Here is a 22,503-nt window from a genome sequence, read left to right as displayed (position 1 = left end):
CCCATAGGCCAGTTCGCCACTGCCCAGGGTGCAGAGGCCTGCCGGGAAATCTCCAGAGTTCCCTATAGGCCTGTCCGCCCCTGCCCAGGGTGCAGAGGCCTACCGGGAAATCTCCAGAGTTCCCCATAGGCCAGTCCGCCCCTGCCCAGGGTGCAGAGGCCAGTCCGCCCCTGCCCAGGGTGCAGAGGCCTACCGGGAAATCTCCAGAGTTCCCTAAAGGCCAGTTCGCCACTGCCCAGGGTGCAGAGGCTTACTGAGAAATCTCCAGAGTTCCCTATAGGCCAGCCCGCCCCTACCCAGGGTGCAGAGGCGTACCCTATAGGCCAGCCAGAGGCCTACCAGGAAATCCACCCCTGTACACCCCGGACAGGGCGATCAGGCACAGAGTGTCACCTGCGTAGTTATCTGCTATGCCCTCGCCTACTGGAGCCCCATCCTGGTGGCATTCAGGACGGCCCTAATGCTCCTGCAGTTCCGCAGGGAGCTGAATACCCAGGGGGCACCTAGGAGCTGCTACTCTTAAGTACATGCCACCCCTGTTGCATGGGATATTTATTGGACTGACCTCCTAACCTGCACAGCACCTTGTTGCTTCGTAGCTAGGCTTGTGCTATATCTAAATCCAAATCCAACACAATACATGTTTCTTTTAGTCTTTTGTTTTTTTCAGTTCTTTCTCTCATTGCATCTTTTTCTGTTATTTATCATGTACTTTGTATCATTCTTCCTTTTTTAATAATTTTTTCTTTTTGTTCCTCCATTCTCTCGCTCATCCTTTCCGTCATGTCTTCTCTTATTTTTCATGTATCGCATTCCTTCTGTTTCCTCGCCCTTTCCCACTTTCTTTTGTCTTGTTCTTTCTTTTTCTCTCTCATTCTGTATTTTGTTCTTCATTTCTCTCTCTGTCCTAAGTGGCACCACATAATTGTGTGGCTACAGTTTAGGGGTGACTAGATTATTCATTCTCATCTATTTTTTCTCTCCAGATGAATGAACGAGAAAATAAGAATGTTCTTCGGAACATTGAGCCAGAGCCATCTGTTGAAGTGAAGCAGAAAACCGGAGCAGCCTCACTGGCACAGGTGAGGGGGGAGCATGCAAAGGGGTGTGACATCAGGTTGCAGGCACTGTTCGTGTTGCTGCTCGGTGGCAGGGGGCTCCTCTGCACCTATAAACACGGGGTTAGGTAGCAAACTGGAATGTGTGGTGCAGTTTTTGATTGTTTTGTGAAACTGCATTTTTGTGTAAATTGGTCCTTGGTCACTAAACTGCACTTGAAACATTGCACAAGGGGGTGGTAATTTGCACCACATAACACTTGTTGCGTGTGCTTTTTTGGAAGCACCAACTGTGAAGCTCTTGTCTCATTATGGAAACATTGGTGAGCATTGGGTCCTGGGTATCCAATGGAGTCGTCACTATTTTCTTGGCAGTGACTTCCTCTCATGTGGCCAGGGGACGGCAGCAGCTACCTGATCCCGATCCTGGGGACAGCAGTATGAGGGAGGATCACATGGGAGAGACAACCTCCAGGGGAAAATCATGACTTCATCGGATGAGACATGGTAACCCCCTTTTTCTTCCGAGGATAAACCTTCCTTCCTGAATGCCCTAATGGCATATTGTCCTTCCCCCCACTTCCACCTACAACGAATGTTGAGTACCTTTCGTCAAGACCCGTAAGCCAACCCTCAAAATATAACCTGCCTTATGATCTTGCTGGAAACACCTTCCCAGACTGCACTACCCATTCTCCAAGACTGACTTGCCATCTAAAACCACTAAGCACAAACACCCAGGGTTTTTATGAACTCATCAAGAATGGACTACCATTCCCACAACCACGAAATACTGGGACGAGGAAGAGAAGTGGAGTAATGCAGAGAAAAGGAAGCCACAAGCAGTGTTCTAGTTGCTGGGAGCGCACACCTGTGTTTGGGACCTTTAAACCACAGAAGCAGGAAGCTAAGATACACTGCTGGAGGTTAGAGCTGGTGCTCTCTATGCGAACCGGGAAGACGGCATGCTGAAAGAAGCTCGGCTGAGCCAACCGGCTCGAGAACGGAGGGAAGGAAAACTGCTCCAAGGTGAACACCTGCTGCAGATATGATGAAAGTCATTGTAGGACTCCTGGACATTCGCAGGTGTCAGGACGCAGTGCTTCACCTACCCTGGTCCCGTAAGAAGCAGAAAAGCATAGCTGGAGCCGCGAGGAGCAGGAACACTGAGGGAAAATGGTTGTGACAGAGAATGCACCAAAAGACCATCACCGACTGGCTGCGGCAGGCAGGAACAAGGAATGCTTTCAAGATCTGGTAAGTCGATCCAGGCACAGAGGGGACACCGGGGAATATTGGCGGCCATGCCAAATTCAAATAATTGGGAATAACGGAATTGAGACAGAAAGAGAAAAAGAGCATTTTGTAAAACCCGAGAGAGAAAGGGTGAATGAACAAGACAAGACAGAATATATCAAGCATGATATATTGGCCAATAAGGCAACAGGACTATCACATCTGCATGAGTGAGCAAGAGCTCACCAGTGAGAACCCCTGGCTGGAGAGTAAACCAGGCAGTTGCAAGTGTGTGAAATACAGAAATGCCCTGGCAGGAGAGTACACCAGGCACTTGCAAGAGAGTGAAGAAAGTCCTGGCCGAGAAGTATACCAGGCAAGGACAAGCCGAGTAAGATACAGAAATTAATATAGTCCTGAGAAAGCTATGCCAGGAATAGCCAAAAGGGCTGCGTGAATCCAGAGAATAAGGAGTTAAAATCTGTCAGGAGAATACACCAGGTATCCTGGCAAGATAACAATAGACCTAACAGTTTTGTGGATTTTTGTTCTGGTCAATTATAGAAGTATACAAAAAGGGTCCTGAGAAGGATGCATCAGGACTGTCCAAGAGCCGTATTGATGCAGAGAAAAGGAGAAAACTCTTGGAAGGGGAGTATATCAGATATCCTGACACATAGGTGGAGAGAAACCCAGGAGAAAGAAAGCACCCCCTTGAGCCAGGGTCTCTGTCCTTGATAAACGTTTGTGTTTTAAGCGGTTGTATTGTTGTACAAGAAATTTTATTTCAGTAATCGTCAAAGAAATGAAGAGAAATTCAGGGGAAGGGAACCCCTCCCTGGGACAAGGATCCCTATTGTTGAACGACTTTTAGTTGAAGTTATACATTTTTCCTTTTTGAAAATTTGTAAAGCACAGAAGGCCAAAGACATTACCCTTTTCACCTTAGAATTAATTTCTTTAGAAGGTGAGGGCCAGAATAGAGCTTTGGACGATGGACGGTTTTGTTTTAAACATTCTGGCACTGACAGTTCTTTAGTTTTGTTTTAAGGAAGGGGGACACCTCTAGTTCGGGGACAGCATGGCATTTCCTCACCCCCTTTTCCTTTAATTAAAGTCTTTGACCAAAACCATGTCTAACCTGTGTGAAGGCATCATGAAGCAAGACACAGACAACAGATTCAAAGTTAAACAAATTCTCTTTATTTAACTTAAATGTCAGGATGGATGAAGGCCTAACTTGCCCAATGCTAAGGTGGGATTTCCCTACCTAAAGAAACTAAGGAAAGTCTGAGTCGGAAAGTTCAACTTAGAAGTCTGTGTCCAAAGCCTGCACTTGCCCTCACAACTAAAGCTAAACAATGTGTAGGGATGTCAGCAAGACAAGAAATAGTGTCCCAAACAAAGGTCTGAGCTTCGTCCAGCTCTTGGCTTATTTTCAGCTTCCCTTTTCAGGTTCACAACAGTTCCACAAATCTCTCTTGGAGTTCCCTTCCTCAGGCTCAAGTAATTTCAAAGTTCAAATAAAACAATTCTCAAAGCATTGGTATCCCCTCCAATCCTCCTGCCAAGGGTAGTTTCTATTGTACACCAATACAAGGTTTACACTCTTTATTCCTCTTTCCCTTTCCTTTCCATTTCAGGCCCTCAGTCTAGGCGTAGTTAACGGACCACACGGTCCACCCGTTACAGGTCACGCAACCGATGCCCCTCGTCATCAGGTTTTGCAACAATTGTTCCCAGTGAGAAAGTACCTTTTGTACCAGAAGCTTCTTCACTCTTTACTTAGTTATGGGGTTCATACTTGTCCCTCTTCTCATACCCTTCTTGGGATTCTACTTGCTTTGCCACTACTGGTGTTTCATTCACCCTCTGTATCATGTTGCCTATATTCTACGCAAGACATTCTCTTCATTTGCTTTTTCTCAGCGTGGCATTCAGCAATGCCTATTTAATCAACTTTCATATGGCTTCAATTCTGTATGGTATTCACTAATGTTTTCAGTTTGTTCGATATTTAAAATAATGCTTTTGGAACTTCACACACACTAGTTCAAGGTTCCCGCTTAACACTTTTACTTTCTTTAATTTTGGATCTTTCACAATGCATTGACAATCTTTCTGTGCGTTCCCTTCATGTATCAGACTCCTGGTGTACAGCTCTGCCCCTTCTAGAGCACCCGTTTCCCCCACTGGTGTCTGGCAAGCTGACTGGTCTTCTCAGCATACCTGTATTGGTACGCGATCCTCCTCTGAATCTGGACTCTGCTGTTTGCGGGCTCGGGAAACCTGCTGCCTCTCCCACCAGTAACACGGCTTCTTCCACACTTACCAGCTTCCTCTTCATGGATGGAGCAGCGTCCTCAGGGCAGGTGAGCGGCCGGACACTCTGAAGCGATTGCTCTGCCTCTGGTTCTCTCGCACCCCCTTCGGCTCTCGCCTACTTGCTTACCGAGTGTCACTGCCTCCAGGTTGCACGCCAGTTCCCTTTGCACAGCCTGTCAGGGCTCCTGCTTCCTGCCAGCAGGTTTCTCCATCTCCGGTTTCTCCCGTTCAGGTTTTGCAGGCTCTCTTGTTGCACTGCTTGTACCTTTATACTCTTGAGGATTGTTAAAGGCCCTCAGTTGTGGGTTATTTAATTCAATTGCCTGACCATAGTTAACAGGACATGCTTGATCTTCACAACACTCTGCAGGCCTCTTCCTCGTCACAGTACCAGAGTGGTGAAATGACCTGCTGGTATGCACCACTCTTAGTTGCCTCTTCCTCGTCACAGTACCAGAGTGGTGAAATGACCTGCGGGTATTCACCACGCTTAGTTGCCTCTTCCTCGTCGCAGTACAATTGTGTTTTGGAGAATGGAAAATGTGGTGAAGTGTGTGACAATAGCCCATAAAGGGCGGGTGAGGGTCATATTGGTTTTTTTCGGAAGGGAAAGGAGGATATCATGTCTCTCCTTTTCACCAGATGTCCTCTGGAGCTGCTGAACCCCACAGTCCCTCCAAGATGTTACGCTCTCAACCAAGTTATAAACGGCTGAGCATGGATCCTCCGAAAAGGGAGAGGGAAAGTGGATAAAATAACAAACAGTTCAGATTCCACGCCTTGACTCAGGAGGATATCTGCATGGGACGAGAGAGAATAACTGGTTAGCTTATACATCTTAAATACCTTTTCCCCCTTACTTCATTACCTGGTGACTCACTAACGTTACCTTAATTTCCCTTTACTATATCCAGAGGAACTTTGCAGTTATAACTTCTTGTTAAAAATGCTTTTTAACAGTGGTCTAGATCACTCCTAAAAGTTAAGGTTTCCAAAAGTTGGTTTCTTTGCTTCCATCAGCCTTCAAGGATAGTTTAAGTATTTGTTCCTTACATGTGCCTCTGCATAACTCTGCTTCTTCAATTCCTGAATCTCTGCTTTTGTATTCAAGAATTGACAGGAGTAACTATTTACATTCCTAATACTGAGCTAACCTTGCACCCAGAAAAACGTGGTTGTCAAACGTTTGAAAACAGAAAGTGAAAACATTTTACTGTTAGCTCCCAGTAACAGAGGACGCCCTCTAGATGGCACTGTTGCCACGCTAGTCAATGTCACAACATTTTCTCTCACTGCGCTGCCTGGAAACAGTTATATTTAAACATTGACTTCTGTTAGGCACGTATGAGTACACAGCCTTGGTAAAATTTTACTCCTGCTGATTTCAACCACGTAATATCTCAAATAAGATAGCAGGAGCAAAAGGGAACTTAGCCGCTGCCTTCTTTAGCTGAAGCTGCTTTCTCGTTCACTGCTCTCCTGACCCGTGATTCAGTCCCATCATTCTTCCAAAAGTAGAAACAGACAAAACCTGCTGCTGGGGTTTCTAGGGCCCACATTAAAGGGAGCTCAGAAAACATGACCTGCCACTTGGGTAAAACTAATGAAAGGCAGTTTAGAGTGTTGGTCAAAGTGTCTTTGTTATCACTGTAGCCAATCAGCATGTTGGTTATCTTCCTCCATCTTGGCTTGGGGAAGCTTCCCTGCTCTGAGCACAAGAGTCAAGGCCTAAACCAAGGTCAGAATAAATACTGAGAAATAATAATAAAAAGACCCAAACACACACAACTTATACCCTTCTGCCTCTGGTCCTGGACATGACACCCCACTCCCAATCTCCAAAGATCCACCCCCCGCCCCCACCCAGGTGACCCTCCCCCTCGCTTGTCCACCCCCAGGGTCAGGATCCAAAAGCGATGTCTGTTCCCTGGCCACCTGCATAGAGGATCCAAGGGGAGTAGGCAGGGGTGGACTGGGAACCAAAAGAGGCCCTGGAAATAATTTTCAAAGTGGCCCCATATTAGACATTTTCAGCAAGCCAAAGCCTTTTCCTATGAGAACATTTGGAAATACCACACAAAAGATGCCCGGGGTTCAGAGGCCTACTGGGAAATCTCCAGAGTTCCCTATACGCCAGCCCACCCCTGGCCAGGGTGCAGCGGCCTAGCGGGTAATCTCCAGAGTTCCCTATAGGCCAGTCCACCTCTGCTCAGGGAGCAGAGGCCTACACAGACATCGCCAGAGTTCCCTATAAGCCAGTCCACCCCACTATTAACCAACGGTGCCCATGACTTCTCAGCCCTCCCCTTCACGTACCTCCAGTTTTAAGCCCTGCCCCCGCGACAGCAGTGAGGGGAGGGCGTGCGAGCAGGGGGGCTTCCAGCTCAGAGTTGCTGGACAATGTGACAACCATAGAACAATGCGGTGTGGGGTGCCGAGGCAGCGTCAGACTTGCCATCTGTCGCTCCTCCACCAGGCCGAGCGCCAAGGTCATCTCTATGTGGTCCTTTCAAGCAATCAACCACCTGACCCCCATTTCCCCCTCGGACCTCACCCTGTATCACTTATTAACACCTGCAAAACAAACTCACCCCTCATTATGAGCTTTCGACCTCTTGGACATTTTACAAAGCCTTCATCAAAGCTAAGTTTATATTTGCTAGCAGGATTACCCACAGCTGCGGAAACATATATGGAAATCCCTCTTGCACCACTCATGTTTGCAGGATAACAACAAATCTTCCCACTGCTGCATTCAGCGCAATGCGCACAAACTCCGGGCACATCAACACCCTATCAGCACAAGCCAAATGCAGTAAGGAGTACGCTCTGTGCAATATGCACACTGCGTTATGCAGAAAATGGACACACTTTGCAGAGCATATTCTGCGCATGGCTCACTGCGCAAAAGGTACACTATGCACAAAGTGCACACTGGGCCCGATTTGCAAAGATCTGAACTGGGGCAGATGAGAGAATATGTGTTCCGTTGCTTTATACCTGAAACAGGTGCACATCTGGAGATGTCTATAGCATCCCTGTGCTGCTCTTGTGCAAATCTTTGAGACTCACATTTGCACGTGAGCATCTCAGAGATGCTCCGGCATGTCCAGATTTACTTCAGTGTTAACCTTTGTGGATCAGGTGCAAGGAAGCAGCTGCAAGTCAGTGATACTCATGGGCAGAATGAAGTCACTCTGTGCAAAGTGCATCCGATGCCCAATATGGCCGCTCTGTGAAAGATGCACACTATGGAAACAGAAGCCATGTATGCACTACACCAGGGATGGAAGTGAGCGCAGCTGTGTCCCACTACATTCACGTGCATCTGTTTACCATTCCTGCGCCCATGTTCACCATTCTATACAGAGGATGTGCCCATTCATGTCCCCTGTGCAAGTGCAAAGTTATAAGAGGAGCCTTAGGGCCCGATATAGGGATTTTTTTTTCACGATTCAAAGTGGCTTTGCACTGGAAAAATACACTTTGCACAGTTCAATGAATCAGGGTTTGTGTCGGCAGTGCAAAGTCACAGTGCAAAGCCATTTTGAACCGGCAAAACATTCCATGATTTGGGCCCTTAGTTACTAGTCACTTAGACTATTGCAATGGCCCGGCCGCAACACTTGTCACACGTTGCACTATGCCTCCGCCTACCCTCTCCCATGTCGAGACCACACTTCAGCATAAAACTCACACTGCGTACAATGCACACTATTCACAAACTGCATCATGCACAAAACGCAGGCTCTGCACATTGGCATGTGCTCTTTGCAGAATATACGCTATGCACAAAGCACACACTCGCTTCAAAGCTCATACACTGTTCAAGACTGACAGTCTGCCCACGAGGCACACTGCACAAATGTACATTGGGCACACATGTGTATATTGCGCAAAAAGCACGTCTTCGCAACAAGCATACTGCACAAAATGTACACTGGCCACCAAAGGCACACCCTTTGCAAAGTGCATTCGATGAGCAAGGTGCCCAAGCTGGAAAAAGTGCACGCTCTCTGCAAGACTGACACTGTGATCAAGGCGTGCACTGTATGAGCGCTGCAAGGCAGGGGATTCTTAGACCGGGCCAGTGGAGGATAACAGGCCCCCTTACCCTACTGGCAGCATTCCCCCCAGAGCCTCCTCACCTGGTAGGTAGCAAGAATGCTTCGTGTATATCCGTGCAGGCGCATCGCCTTAAAACTGCACAGGTGAATAGCAGAACTGTACATTACTAAATGCATCAGGAACCAAGTGTAAAATAATACAGCTATAAAGTGCAGTTCATAATGACATCACAGCTTTGCATGCCACAGGCGCAAGGGTCGCTAGTTCTAATATCCTAATCATCGGCTAATGGGGCACTTTCTTCGGTGTACTAAGGGGACATAATAAAGAACGCGCATGTTCAGAGTCAGGCAGGGGAGTTGTTTACTCGATCACACCATCTCAAGACTCGAGATGCAGTTCCTTCAATGATAGTGATGATAACGTCGCAACGTGCAGCGTCTTGCTTGCTGCTTCTTACCTGACAGTCAATAGATCGATCTTGTGGCTTGTCAAGGCCTTATGCAGCCCAGGCCAACTGCCTGCCTGCAGCCTGCTGCCCTGCTGTTGGCAATGGGAAAGTGGTTTAAGGGATAGGGAACAGGTACTATTTTTAAAGTGGGGTTTGGTGGAGCTACCTCCCAAAAAACAATGAAAAACGCAATTCGTTATTTATTTTTTATTTTTATGTTTGTTCGAAATGTATTCTTTGTGTTTCTCATTTGATAAAATCACATGTAACCTAATTCTCTCCTAAGTATTTTATTCTCTCCAGAGCTAAGAGGAGACTTTCATCACTGACTTAATGCGTATCTTTCGCTATTTATAAATGTGTTTGTGGTGGGAATTGTGGCGAAACGTTGTTCCTTATACAATTCCACACGGTTTCACTAATCTGCACCACAATTTGCATAGTTGCCTTTTAGGACCCTCTGGACATTACTGGCTACATGACATTTGGACACCCCACCCCTTTCAAAAGTCCACATTTGTTTCTGGTTGTCATGATAGGCTTGCCGGAATCTGCAGGAGCTGACGCTCATCCCACAGACCCTCTCCAGATGTTCTCTGCTCAACCCCTGGATAACGGCTGAGTCAAGAACTCCAGGAAAGGGAAAGGGATAGCGGATAAAATAGCAAACTTCAGACACGTCTGGCTCCTGCAGATACCAATACACCTGATTACTCAAAATTCTGTTCAGAGTATATAAATTATCACTTTATACTTAGGGTTTCTTTGTTACCTGTCTTGCCTCTCCTATTTGCCAAGAGGTGTTGAAAATCAAGGGTTTTGCACTCACTTCTGTCTTTGAAGTAGCTCCTGTACTAAAAACTATTTTACACAGTTTTTATTGTATAATTTTAGTAAGCTTCCTTCTTCTTTTGCTGTAAGAGTACACTTTTCTTCAAACTGCTTGGAGAATGCTTGTTCCAGAATATTTATTTAGTCTTCCTATAAGGTTCGGCTCCCACTGTGCTTACTGTGGACTTAGTCGGTCACGCGAGTTGAATTGAAGATTTCCTCTGTTGCGCATGGGAAATGTCCTTCATTGAAAACTATTAGGGTGGAATGCGCAGTCCTATTTCTATCTCCTTGGAAATTCAAGGATGTGATTCCTGGCCATAGAACGAAATGCCTCTGCCGATCCGACTAGTGCGCTGGAAATCCCTCAATCACTCTACTTTCTGGGGAACCATCGCTGGCTGCCGAGCGATTCCTTTATTCACGCGCAAAGGTGACGATTAACTCTGGTCTTCCTTCCTACGCTTTTTCTAGTTGAATAAGCGCTGTCTCTACTTTGTGCAGTCGTTCACACGCTCGCTTTCATGGCTTCTACTTAACACTTGAAAGCTTTATGATCTTAAAGCACAGTTTTAAAGGTAAACACAATTCCGCTGACTACCGCAACAAAGCTTTTCTTTTCTTGACATAAAAATGTACCTTTCCCCTGAACACTGCTGCATTAACTATTTACACTTTAGTATTCATTTTGAAAACTCAACATAGTCTCTCAAATTGCTGCCCTCCCATCTGTGACCTTCTTATTACTCAAACGTCTTCAACTGTAGTTGATTTCTTACTTCTGTTGTTGAAACTCTGGACTCTGAATTGGGCCTAAGTTAAGGACCTTAATAAATTCACAACCTGTCAAGAAATGTCTATGGATGAAAGGCAGTTGTAGAACTCTGAGTTCATGCAAGGCACTTCAGGCTATTGTTCTTTCAACCAATCAAATCAGCCCTTTATGCCAACATCTTGGCTTGGGGAACCTATCATTACTATAATGGGGAAGGAAAGACATAAAAGTCCCTCTAACACCTGACACTTCTCCTTGATAAAAAACATCCTCACACTCTATGAATCACCGCTGGCCAACTGCTAAACCTGGCAGTAGCCCCCCACCCCCACAAAGCTCTGTCCTAGGGCCTGGCTTAGTTGGGTATCTTTTATGAAACTTCCCAACATAGTGGGGTGCATGCACATCTACAGCGTTTTCCCAGGACCTTTCCTCTGGGCCAAAGCCTTTCCAATGAACCGGGTACTGAAGGTTTCCTCTAACTACTCTCGAATCCAGAATGCCTTTAACTTCAAATTCTTCCCCATTATTCTCTGTAACTATAGCTGGTGGTAGTTTACACAGTCGAGTTCCCTCTACACAAGGTTTAACCCAACTTACGTGAAAGGTTGAGTGACTCTTAATATTAAAGGGTAACTTTAGCCTGACTGCAACTGGGTTAATGATTTTCTCTATATGAAATGGACCGATAAACCGTGGGCTAAATTGTGTTCTTCCTTCAAATATAAGTTTTTTTGTAGACAACCAAACCTTCTGCCCAACTTGATAATGAGGACCACTCTGACAGTGTCTATCAGCGAAAGCCTTGTACTTTAGTTTAGTCTTTTGAAGAAAAATAGTTGCTTCTGCCAACCCATCTCTTATGTAATTTAATCTATCCTCCACCTCAGGGTTAGAATACTCTAATGGCACCACTTTCTTTAAAAACCTGGGATGATAACCATAATTACTGAAGAAAGGGGAACAATTAGTGAAGTGCTTAGTACTCAACCGAGTTGTAGTAACTAAATTCCGCCAACCACAGCAAATCTACCGAGCTCTTCTTTTCCTGTAGGCAACATCTCAAATATTTCTCTAATTCCTGATTCACCCGTTCTGTCTGCCCATTCGTCTGTGGGTGATAGCCTGAAGAGAGCTGCACCTTAATTCCTAATTCCTTGAAGAAAGCCTGCCAAAACTTAGAGCTAAACTGCGGCCCACAATCAGACACAATCAAGGTATGCAAACCATGTAATTGCACCCCTCCTTGCAAAACATTATTTGCTAGATTCTTTGCTGGGATTTCTCCCTTCATATGAATGAAGTGTCCTGCCTTAGTTAACAAGTCTACTACCACCAACACAGAAGTACAATCTTGATCTCTCTGAAGATCCAATATATAATCCATGGAAATCATGTACAGGCACGGGTAAAGGATTGAGTAAACCAGAAGAGTTCCCCCCATCAGACTTTGGTCAGGCACACACTTCACAAGTTTTAACAAAGTTCTGGGTGTGCTGTCTCACACTCGCCCACCAAAATATCCTTCCCACAAATTCTAATGTTTTCCGAATCCCAGGATGCCCTGCCAACATTGATATTCCTTTGAGATCTCCTCTCAAAGCTCCTTATTGGATAAATATATCCTGGAGTTCATATACGGAAGGTCATTGATTATTCATCATTCTGGATTCATCTTAACCCAGGATTGAATTTCCTCCCCTGGTATCTCCTTCAAAATTCTCTTATAAAACAAATCCTCCTCCAGGTTGGCAGTTAAAATAAACCTTTCCTCAGCAATCACTGGTTCTGGGTTGTACCTTGACTCCTTTTCACAACCTGAGAATTGTCTAGAAAAGGCATCTGCCTTTCCATTCAGACAACCAGGTTTAAAAGTAATAACAAAGTTAGAATCCGAGAAGAACAAGGACCATCGTAGTTGTCGAGGAGATAATGTTCTGGCAGACTTCAAGAAGAGCAAATTCCTATGGTTGGTTAATACCGTGACTGTGAACTTGGCTCCCAACAGATAGCGCCTCCATTCTTGAAATGCCTTTCAAGTGTCTAAAAGTTCCCGATCTGTAATTGTATAATTCATCTCTGCCGGGAGTCATTTTTTAGACAAATAGGCCACAGGATGTAGTTGACCAGTCTCCGGATGTCTTTGAGAAAGAACCTCCCCTATAGCTAAGTTGGATGTGTCGGCCTCCACAAAAAAAGGTTGTAGCGGATCAGGATGTAAAAGTATTGGCCCTGCCCTGAAGTAAAACTCATCTTTAATTTCTGAAAAGCCTGCTCTGCCTCTAAAGTCCAATCAAACTTAACTCCCTTCTTGAGGAGTTTAGAAATGGGCATACCAATCTGAGAGAAATCTTTGATAAATCTTCTATAAAAATGTGCAAAGCCAAGGAAGCTTTGAACATCCTTCACACAGACGGCTGACGGCCCCTCGTCCACTGCCTTTACATTTCCGCATATCCATTTCCAATCCGTTGGGAGAAATAACAAATCCCCAAACCTCAACTTCCTCTGTGTGAAATTGGCTTTTCTCCAACTTTGCAAATAACTTATTTTCTCTCAGCCTTTGTAGAACCTTTCAAACATGTTCTTCATGTTGCTGTAGATCTTTAGAACATATTAGAATGTCGTCTATGTACACCACTACAAAGATGTCCAGGAACTCCCGCAGCACTTCATTAATACAAAACTGAAATGCTGCTGGAGCATTACATAAACCCACAGGCATCACTTGGTACTCAAACAGGCAAAGCTTTTCTTTTCTTGACATAAAAATGTACGTTTTCTCTGAACACTGCTGCATTAACTATTTACACTTTAATTTTAATTTTGAAAACTCAACATAGTCTCTCGAATTGCTGCGCTCCAACCTGTGGCCTTCTTATTATACGAATGTCTTCAACTGTAGTTGATTTCTGACTTCTGTTCTTGAAACTCTGGACTCTGAATTGGGCCTAAGTTAAGGAGCTTAATAAACACACAACCTGTCAAGAAATGTCTATGGATGAAAGGCAGTTATAGAACTTGAGTTTTTGCAAGGCACTTCAGGCTATTGTTCTCTCAACCAATCAAATCAGCCGTCTACTCCACCATCTTGGCTTGGGGAACCTATCATTACTATAATGGTGAATGAAAGAAATAAAAGTCCCTCTAACACTTGAAACTTCTCCTTGATAAAAAAAATAACATCCTCCCACTCTATGAATCACCACTGACTACCTGCTAGACCTGACAGAGGGTTTGCAGTGAAGCGTTGTTCCTTATACAATTCCACAGTTCCACCAATCTGCACCAAATTTTGCATATTTACCTGTGTGGACCCTCCGGACATTACTGGCTGCATGACATTTGGGCACCCCACCCCTTCCCTGAATTTCAGCAAAAGGCAACATTTGTTTGTGGGGTTTTGGCTTGGTGAAGCATTGTTCCTTATACAATTCCACAGTGTTTCCCCAATCTGCACCAAATTGTGCATAGTTACCTGTTACAAACCTCTAGACATTACCAGCTACATGACATTTGGACACCCCACCCCTTTCCCTGGATTACAGCACTTTCACACATGAGACAGTTGCCTGAAATCAGTGAAACATCATTGAGGTCGCATAATGTGTGGTCCGATCATGAGGAACAAAACTGGAGGTCCAGGCCCTAGGATGTACGTTTCCAAGATATTGGCACCGCAACGAACAGCACCACGCCAGGGTGAAGCGACAGGTGGGGAGAGAGCACAGAAGGTCCCAGTATGCAGCAGCACAATAACTCTCGCATCCCCCCCAACGTCTGCTCAAGCCATGCTCGCCCATTCTCAGTGCAGTTTACTTCAGGGTGGAAAGAAAGCACATCAAGCGATTTGTGAATCGGAACAGCGACCTACAGGATCAGTGTTATCATATCAGTCTACAGAACCCGTTCGGCGAACGTGCACTTCTGCTACTACAGAACAAAACTGGAATCCTGCTCTCCGAGCAAGAGAACAATCAACCTCTGTACCCAAGTTCATGAGTAGTTTAAACCAGCAGCCAGTAATCCAAAACTTCACGGGTTATTCTTAACTCACGAACTCCTTTCCATACTTCAAATATCCCGCCCTTGGGCCTAAAAGCTGAGCTACAGAGAACCAGGTCAACAGGTCTGACTTGTGAGTTGATTTTACTGAAAGTCTTTTGAGAACATTCACGCCGTACCACTCTCTCCTTAGTGATGATATCATAACTCTTAACGCTCACCTGATACCTCTCCACCATCTTGGAAAGAGAAGAGGCGAGAGGTCTGAGAAAAAGCTGATTACGGAAAGTGGATTTGCAAAGTATACCAATCACAGGCCCTACGCACATCACCTTCTGCCAAGACACCCCCCCCACCTTATGGATCTCCACAGCTCGCCTAATCGCCTGTGATCGCGTGTTTGCGAGCGTAGTGCTGCTGGAATTTGCACTCAATAATTTGGGTAGAATTCCACCTATTCCTAGTGGCTGAGGGTGATAAGAAGCCTGAATTCCATACCACAGCAGAGTGGCGCTGAGGGCAGAGTTTTCTCCCACTCCACCATTCTGCTGTGCAGTGCAGAACCCAGCAATTTCACCCATCCATATCTGGACAGCTTTCTCAACCTGTGGAGGCCCAAGCCTTATACTGCGTGCATAGGATCTCTGCTGTGTCTTTTTAGTTTGATCTCACAGGCTGGATTTCTCCAACAACAGCTGCTCTCCATTGTTTATCCATATTGGTAATCCTTTCACTAGTGCTACAAACAGTGGAATAAGGAGTAAGACCAGTGCCAACGTCTCACTGTCCCAGTGATGTGGAAAGTAGCATGTGTGTGCCAGAAAGAAGGTCCTGTGTGTGTCCTGTGTGCAACGGATGTCGGAGCAGTGCTGCACCGAGCAGTTCACCCCACTGCAAGCAGCCTGGCAGCCAGGAGCAGACACTGCCTCTAGAGCGGTTGATTTGCCGCTGTGTTCACTAACCGCCGAGGCCCTGGGCCACCATCAGGAGTGTTGGTCGCTCTGGGCACAGAAGGTAAAGCCTGCTGGCAGATGACGTAAAGCCTGACCATGACGTGGAGCCCAATGAAATACTAGCACTCATGATGTGGCAAGTTGGGAAGCATACATTGGCACTATGGGCCAACTGGGCATCAGGGAAAGTGTTAGTGGATTGTTTGGCAACGGGCATTTATGTACAATCTAGACTGGTAAAGTGACAGAGCTCTGCTGGATGGCATCATATATACACACACAAATAAAGAATAATGTTTCTAATATTTAGTCTCTAAGCCATGCACTGCCTTAAATTACCACATTAATGTGTTTGTTTTTTAAATGTGTAGTTGACGTGAAAGCACATCGAGTACACATTAAAAATAGGTTCATTTTCATACGCCTTTTTAATATTGTGTCGTTTAGTGATATGCAGAATAGTGCATACGTTAGGCTGTTATTATGCAATGTTATAATAAGCCCAGAGAATGCAGTCCTTTACCGCATAAGGTAATGCCCCCGGGGCCCACAGTTATCAGATGGTACAGTGTCTGTGCAGTTATTTATAATACAGAGAAGGGTCATTTGAACCCTTGTCTGCGTTACAGGGTAAAGGGGGTCGGGGTGAGTCAATGGCATAAGCGATGCCTGCTTTTCCACCCCTTTTGAGGGACCACATGCTGATTTCTTTTCATAGATAGTGAAGGGATGCACTTGTGCTTCCCCTAAATACAGTTTTAAACATTGTCAATCTTTGCAGACCATTTTAGAATGTTTACCTCTACCTCTTGGAGTTGTTTGCATGCATTATTTCACCTCAGGGGATACCACATGAGGTAAGTACCTCCAATCCCATAATCTGGTGGGCAGTAAAAAAAGAGGTGTTTTTTGAAACCCCACCTGTTTTACTGTTGTGGTCAGATGTTTTCTAGTACTTCACAGTTAGTTATCAATATGTGCTTTCCTCCAGTTCAGTTTATTTATTACCCAGTTGCCCCGATACCCAGTACCGCCTCAGCGGGCAGAGTCTGGCATGATCTTTCAAAGCATGCTTTTTTGATGGGTCTCTTTGGGCCCTGCACCCAGTGGGAACGGAGAGTTCCGACATATTCACAAAGTGGAAACTGCTTTGAGTTAGTTCTCGCTCATTACAAATTAGGTTGTGGAGTGATGCTTGAGAATCTCTCTCTCACACACCCACAAACATTCACACACACATAAACCCACACATACTTGCATGCACTAACAAACACACATACCTACCATCATAAATACATACACAAACACACAGGCAAATGCATGCAGACTCACACAAACACACAGCACTGTCCCTAGACTAAAATCGTCCGCAGTCTGTTTAGTATCCTTCACAAACGAATTGGAAAATAAGATTTCAATGTATTTAGGATAATGCAGTCCACCAGGTGCATATGCACCTTCACTGAAGCTGCACACCTCCCCCTGTAGTCTCTAGTTGCTGCTGGTCCCCAGAAGGTAGGGGCCAGATGCGCACGTGGGGTGGTTTCCTCCACTCAAGCGCTCTGTCTATGTTTGAAACCTATTTGTCTTCCAACCACTGCTTCTCATGTAGCCTGTGATTTGGTGTTTGGTTTTCAAGAGAAAGGGCTTGCTGCCTCGTCTGCTGCTGAACACAATATTCTGCCAGGAATTAACACCAGTATGACGTCGCTTTTGATTGTGGATTTGTTGTTTTCAGGTTCCTGAGCCAGTTGTGGTCTTAACGTCAGACAATGGCCCAGGATCCATGACCGCGCCAGTGGAAGTAAGAGAATGTGTGTCCACATTGAAGGTTCCTAAAGGAAGTCCTGTGTCAAGTGAATCCGAACCGGACACCTCTCATATGTTAGCGGATGTGATGAGTAGACAAGAGGCGCAGGACATCGTGGAGTTACCGCTGGAGGTAAGAACTACCTATTCACCTCAGAGGGGAAATGTGGAAGGGGTTAGAAGGTCTTCACACTTGCCTCAGCCTTTTAGGAGGCGTAACCAGGGACTACACACCATCTATACAGTCACTGACGCACGAAACTGTGATAAACCATGGCCCAGCACACAGACAGCAGATCTACGCAATACACACACTGTGAAGCTAGTCAGGACTGCACCAAGGGCACCTACTTGCATGCAGCCTGTGTAGGCTGGGAAGGCCTTTCTGCCTCCACATCATCATGTAATTGATGGGCCTGGCTACCCACGATCATTCATTCCTGCGTGCAGGTCCCTAGCATGCTTCTCCTGACCCACTGTACTAGGGTACCAGCCTCGGGATTGTGAAGCTCGTTCTGAGTGTAGTTCTAGTGACGTCTAGAGTTCGTACCGGTCCAAATAACTTGCTGCGGCTCCTGCAGATATGATCTTAACATTCACCAACTCTCTCTTCGTAAATACCTTCCTACTCGAGCTCTTCGCTCCTCCACCTCCAACTCCCTCAGGGTAGTCGCTTCTCCAAGCAACGAGTTGGTGGTAGATGTCTTTCTTTGGCTGGGTCCTCCCTCCAGAACAGCCTCCCTGCCTCCCTGAAACTTGAGGAGAACAATCTCCAGCTTCAGAAGCACCTCAAGACCTTCCTCTTTGCTTCTGCCTTCTCGCTTCCTCTCCCCTGCTGATTTCCTGTTGTATAATGCACTGGTCACCTGGCTACCCTCTGATTTCAGGCCCAGGTCCCTGCCCGGCCAGTTGCACACCTGCACTGCCTCCCGGCAACCCTTGCACTTGGGTTTGTATCTGTACCCCTACAGTCCTGCTACTTGCACTTTTGGACACCTGCTGTCTGCAATTACCCTTGCACTTGCCACCTGCTGGCTGCACTTCTTGTTCATTGTTTTGATTCCATGCACATCACTGCCCCTCCTCCCTTTCCCCTGGCACTTTTCCCCTCCCTCTTCCCTGCACTTGGGTGATCTCAATGTCACTTGGCCTAGTAAGATCGCTGTTTTTTTGTCCTTCCTTTGTTTCCCCTCCCTTGAATCGTCGTGCCTTGAAACACTTGTGTACAGGTCCGTTATAAATGCCATATCATATCATATCCCTCTTTGAACCCGCATGATTGTTCATCCTTATACACTCTTCAGAATTCAGCCCTATGCCTCACATAGCACTGGCACCTTTGGTTCCTTATGTTTCAATGCCAGTGTCATGGTCAGTAGACATTCGGACTTGAAGGTGCCCAGAACCTTCCTGTACTCTCCAAAACTCTTGTCATTATTCCAGTGAGCTTGTGTTACGCCTATCTCCACTATGGTATGACGTAGGTCCAGACTCTCAGGGGGTACAGAGCATAGACCTAGAACCCCCATGTCTACTTTTGTGCACCCCTATTCTCTGTGTGAGCAGCTTCCTTTAGAGCTTGCACCTGCATGACTGGGATATTTCTTGGGCTGCTGGCTCTTAGGGAGCACCTTGCTATGCAATCCAGGCATTGATGACCAGTCCTGAACACCCCGGTGCAGGGTGACTTGCTTCACCATGTTGTCTGGCTGCCAGGGTGGCACTTGATGCCAAGGAGCTGACTGAGAAAAGAAGAGATTCCCATCAGCAAAAGAGCCCTCCTTGAAGCACGAGCCCTCTATCTCTGCTTCAAGGAAGGAGCGCCTTGCGACCCCCAGCTCAGTGGCAGCCTTCTGATTGAGGGTTTAGGCAAACTTCTTGAAACCCAACATACACCCGGACTCGCTCTCAAGGGCGAGCAAAGGGTTGTACATTAAGCCTGTTTTGAAGAGTGACAGGTTCTCCCTGAGGCCACTAGCAGTGATATGGGGTGGTAGCAGCACCACCGCTGCGCTATCATGCACAACTATGCCAGGTCACAAGAGCTCACTTGAGTTTGACTATGCACACCCCGACCCCTTAAAGCAAGCTAAGCTATAAGGGTCCCCTCTTGAGGCTGAGCATTCATCTTTTGACTCCAGCTTGCTGCATGTCTGGATCGAAAGATGGCGGAGGGTTCAAGTAGGCCAAGTAAGTGGTTTAATTGAAGACATCTCTGTCGTCGACTGCTTTGAGAGAAACCCTAGTGTCAAAGGGTTGAATGCAGACATTTCTCTGTCAGGATTGGGCTCTATTACTGCACCAGAGCTTCGGCTTGGCAGAGGTAATGTGACGCTTGACAACGTTGCAAACATGTTTTTCCCGCTCATCAAATCCCAGTCTCATGGCTGTACTGGATCCCTGAGCCATCGGTACACAGATCTCAACTGTGGCTCAACCCCTGCAGTTGGGCCAGATCACCTGAATCGAAGAGGCAACCATCCAAATATTCAGGCAATTTACAATGGCCCTGTTAATGAAATCCGTAAAAGATATAATTTTGGACATCATGCTTTCTCCATCTTTACCTCTGCTACTACTATCAGTGACCTCTCCAAATCTGCCTCCTCCTATGCCACTTCACCCACCACCCATCTTCCTTCTCCTCCACCTCCTCCTCGTTCAATGGTCCCGCAGCCACAGGAACTGCTGAAGCGTAAGGATCAGCCAATCAAGACTACATAGTCATTGAGGTTCCCATTTCCTAAAGCTCAGTACATGGGGCGTTGTGGCACCAGAAGACAAGCCACACAGAGATTATGATGTCCTCGGTGAGGACACATTTCCATCCTCTATCAAGGGATACCATGAGTGTATCCTGGGAGAGTTGGAGTACTTCATCCTCTCTACTCCGGGGCTACAAGCTGCCGAAACGGGGAATTCAGCATCAGTGGTTCTGGGAAAACAGGAGACATCTGGATAACCGCCAAGACCCAGACGCTCTTAAGGAGCCCGAACTCATTTGGATTTCAGACACCCCTCACTCAGTGGCCCCTATTAACAAGAGTCTGGCCACCAAGTTCAGGGCTCCACCACAAGAATAGCTGTGTCCGAGTTACAATCCTCCAACGCAGTCAGCCATATTGTCATGACCTCTGCCACAAGGAAGGTACTCTCAAGAAAGGAGAAGACGAGTTTGGAAAAAATGTGACAGATACATTCAAATATTATCCATTTGTGGAAAGACTTCACAGAATTTGGAGGTGACCTACCACCTGACAAATAGATCAACTTTAAAAAAAAAGAAATGTATTACTGTAATGATAAAGGAACACAAAGGAAGCAGCAAATTAAATTACAGACATCGCAAACAAATAGGTACATATATACATTAGAACAACAAAGCAATCAAATACATTAAAAAGATAGCAGACAAAAAAGAGGGAAGTCAATAGCGCAGTTAGACATAGAGAAGCACTCCAAATTTCATTGTATATGTGATGTTGTTCTTTCGCATGGAAAGACACTCTCTCGCCTAGACAGGAGCAACAAACCGAGTGGCCAATCATCAACAGAGAGGCTAGTGTCACCCTTCCAGAAATTCAAGATGTGTTTCTTAGCCACCAGGGAGCTCTGTAAGCCCTGAAGATCTTACTGACAGACAACCCAGTATTGGAGGGAAATAAACCCAACACAACAGCCAGCTGTAGCTGGGGTAGAGAGAAACCTAAGACTGAGTCCATATGTTGGAAAACCCCAGCCCAAAACAGTTGAACTTTCCCACATAACCAAAACATGTGTAAGTTGGAATCCACATCACATCCCCTCTACAGTACCACCAGTCATTAACACCACACAACGTATAGGAGCTGCTTTTTATCCGTTTGCCAGACACCAAGAAAGTGGCTCTACAAGTTCTAGACTCTGCAGTAGGCCACGTGGAAATACTGCAAAAGGGTTGTATCTTGATGTGGACATGAACAAAGCGGGCCTGGCTGAAGAGTTGAAAGGTCACCCCCGAGGCTCAGGAAAACGTGTGCTTCTTACTATTTGATGGAACACAACTCTTTCACTCCACAAGAGACAAGGAGCAGGTCAAAGAGAACAATAACACCGTGGCCAAGTCCCTTTTGTCAGTCACCAAACAACCCTAACACCCTCCCATCTCGACATGCTACAGGGGGGAAGAGGGGAAGCTTTTCAAGGGTTGTGGAGGTTCCTAGATGCTGGGAGAGTCTCCCAAACCAAAAAGTGACAGAGTGTTGTGATCTTGTTTCCATGGCGTTGGTATGGACTCTAGAGTAGAGTGTCCTGAGAGAAAAGAAGTTGGTTGGCAGAGGAGGATGATGCAGCTGTAGCTGCTTCACGTAACGTGAAATGAATAATTAACTTCATAGCCTACTGATGTCTGCAGATGTTTCCTGAAGGATAAGTGTCTACAATAGAGAGGATTAGCAAAGCATTCTCAGGAGACAAGTCCAGGAACTGATGGTCTGATGCCCCGGGAACACTACTCCAGTTGATGCCCAGGGAACACTACTCCAATTGATGCCCAGGGAACACTACTCCAATTGATGCCCAGGGAACACTACTCCAGTTGATGCTCAGGGAACCCTACTCCAGTTGATGCAAGGTAGCCTTGTTTGTGGAGTTTTGGAAGACAATTCAATAGAATAGTTGGGTACTCTGTGTTGAGCTGAGGATTTCCTCTGTCTTTTCCTCCTTTTCCTCCAATAACTACCACTGAATCTCCCTTCAGGTATTTGCCATCTGTTGTGGATCGGAGCCATAGTGAGGGGGCTATGTGCAGGTCAGGAAAGGCGCTTCTTTGTGTAGCCATGACCTGGCAGGTTTGGATGTGTTTCGCCCTCGGGAGATCTTCAGGATGGTGATACTACTTCAGCAGGGGGTTGCTAATGTGCCTTAGATCTGGATGATGCCCCCCACCGTTCGGATCTGAGGTTTGTTATTCCGGCAGCCCACTGCCCACCAAGGGCCTCCCCCAAGTGAGGG

At 46.2% G+C, this 22,503-nt stretch overlaps 2 protein-coding genes across 2 annotated transcripts in view; both read left to right on the top strand.

Moving 5' to 3' along the window:
• Nucleotides 1–5,190, top strand: part of LOC138527148 (uncharacterized) — a 60,315-nt gene extending 55,125 nt beyond the window's left edge. The window contains exons 2-3 of the mRNA XM_069638254.1: nt 987–1,082; nt 4,990–5,190. Coding sequence (XP_069494355.1) covers nt 987–1,082; nt 4,990–5,190 — 297 coding nt within the window. The remainder of the gene's footprint in view (nt 1–986; nt 1,083–4,989) is intronic.
• Nucleotides 5,191–17,472: 12,282 nt separating this feature from the next.
• TTC6 (tetratricopeptide repeat domain 6) overlaps nt 17,473–22,503 on the top strand; it is a 1,171,050-nt gene continuing 1,166,019 nt past the window's right edge. The window contains exon 1 of the mRNA XM_069638410.1: nt 17,473–17,644. Coding sequence (XP_069494511.1) covers nt 17,489–17,644 — 156 coding nt within the window. The 5' untranslated portion in view covers nt 17,473–17,488. The remainder of the gene's footprint in view (nt 17,645–22,503) is intronic.

This window comes from Ambystoma mexicanum, chromosome 14 (assembly GCF_040938575.1).
Source record: "Ambystoma mexicanum isolate Mex_15411 chromosome 14, UKY_AmexF1_1, whole genome shotgun sequence".
NCBI lineage: Eukaryota > Metazoa > Chordata > Amphibia > Caudata > Ambystomatidae > Ambystoma > Ambystoma mexicanum.
Note: the sequence above shows the minus strand (reverse complement) of the source record. Positions and strands in the feature narration are given on the sequence as shown.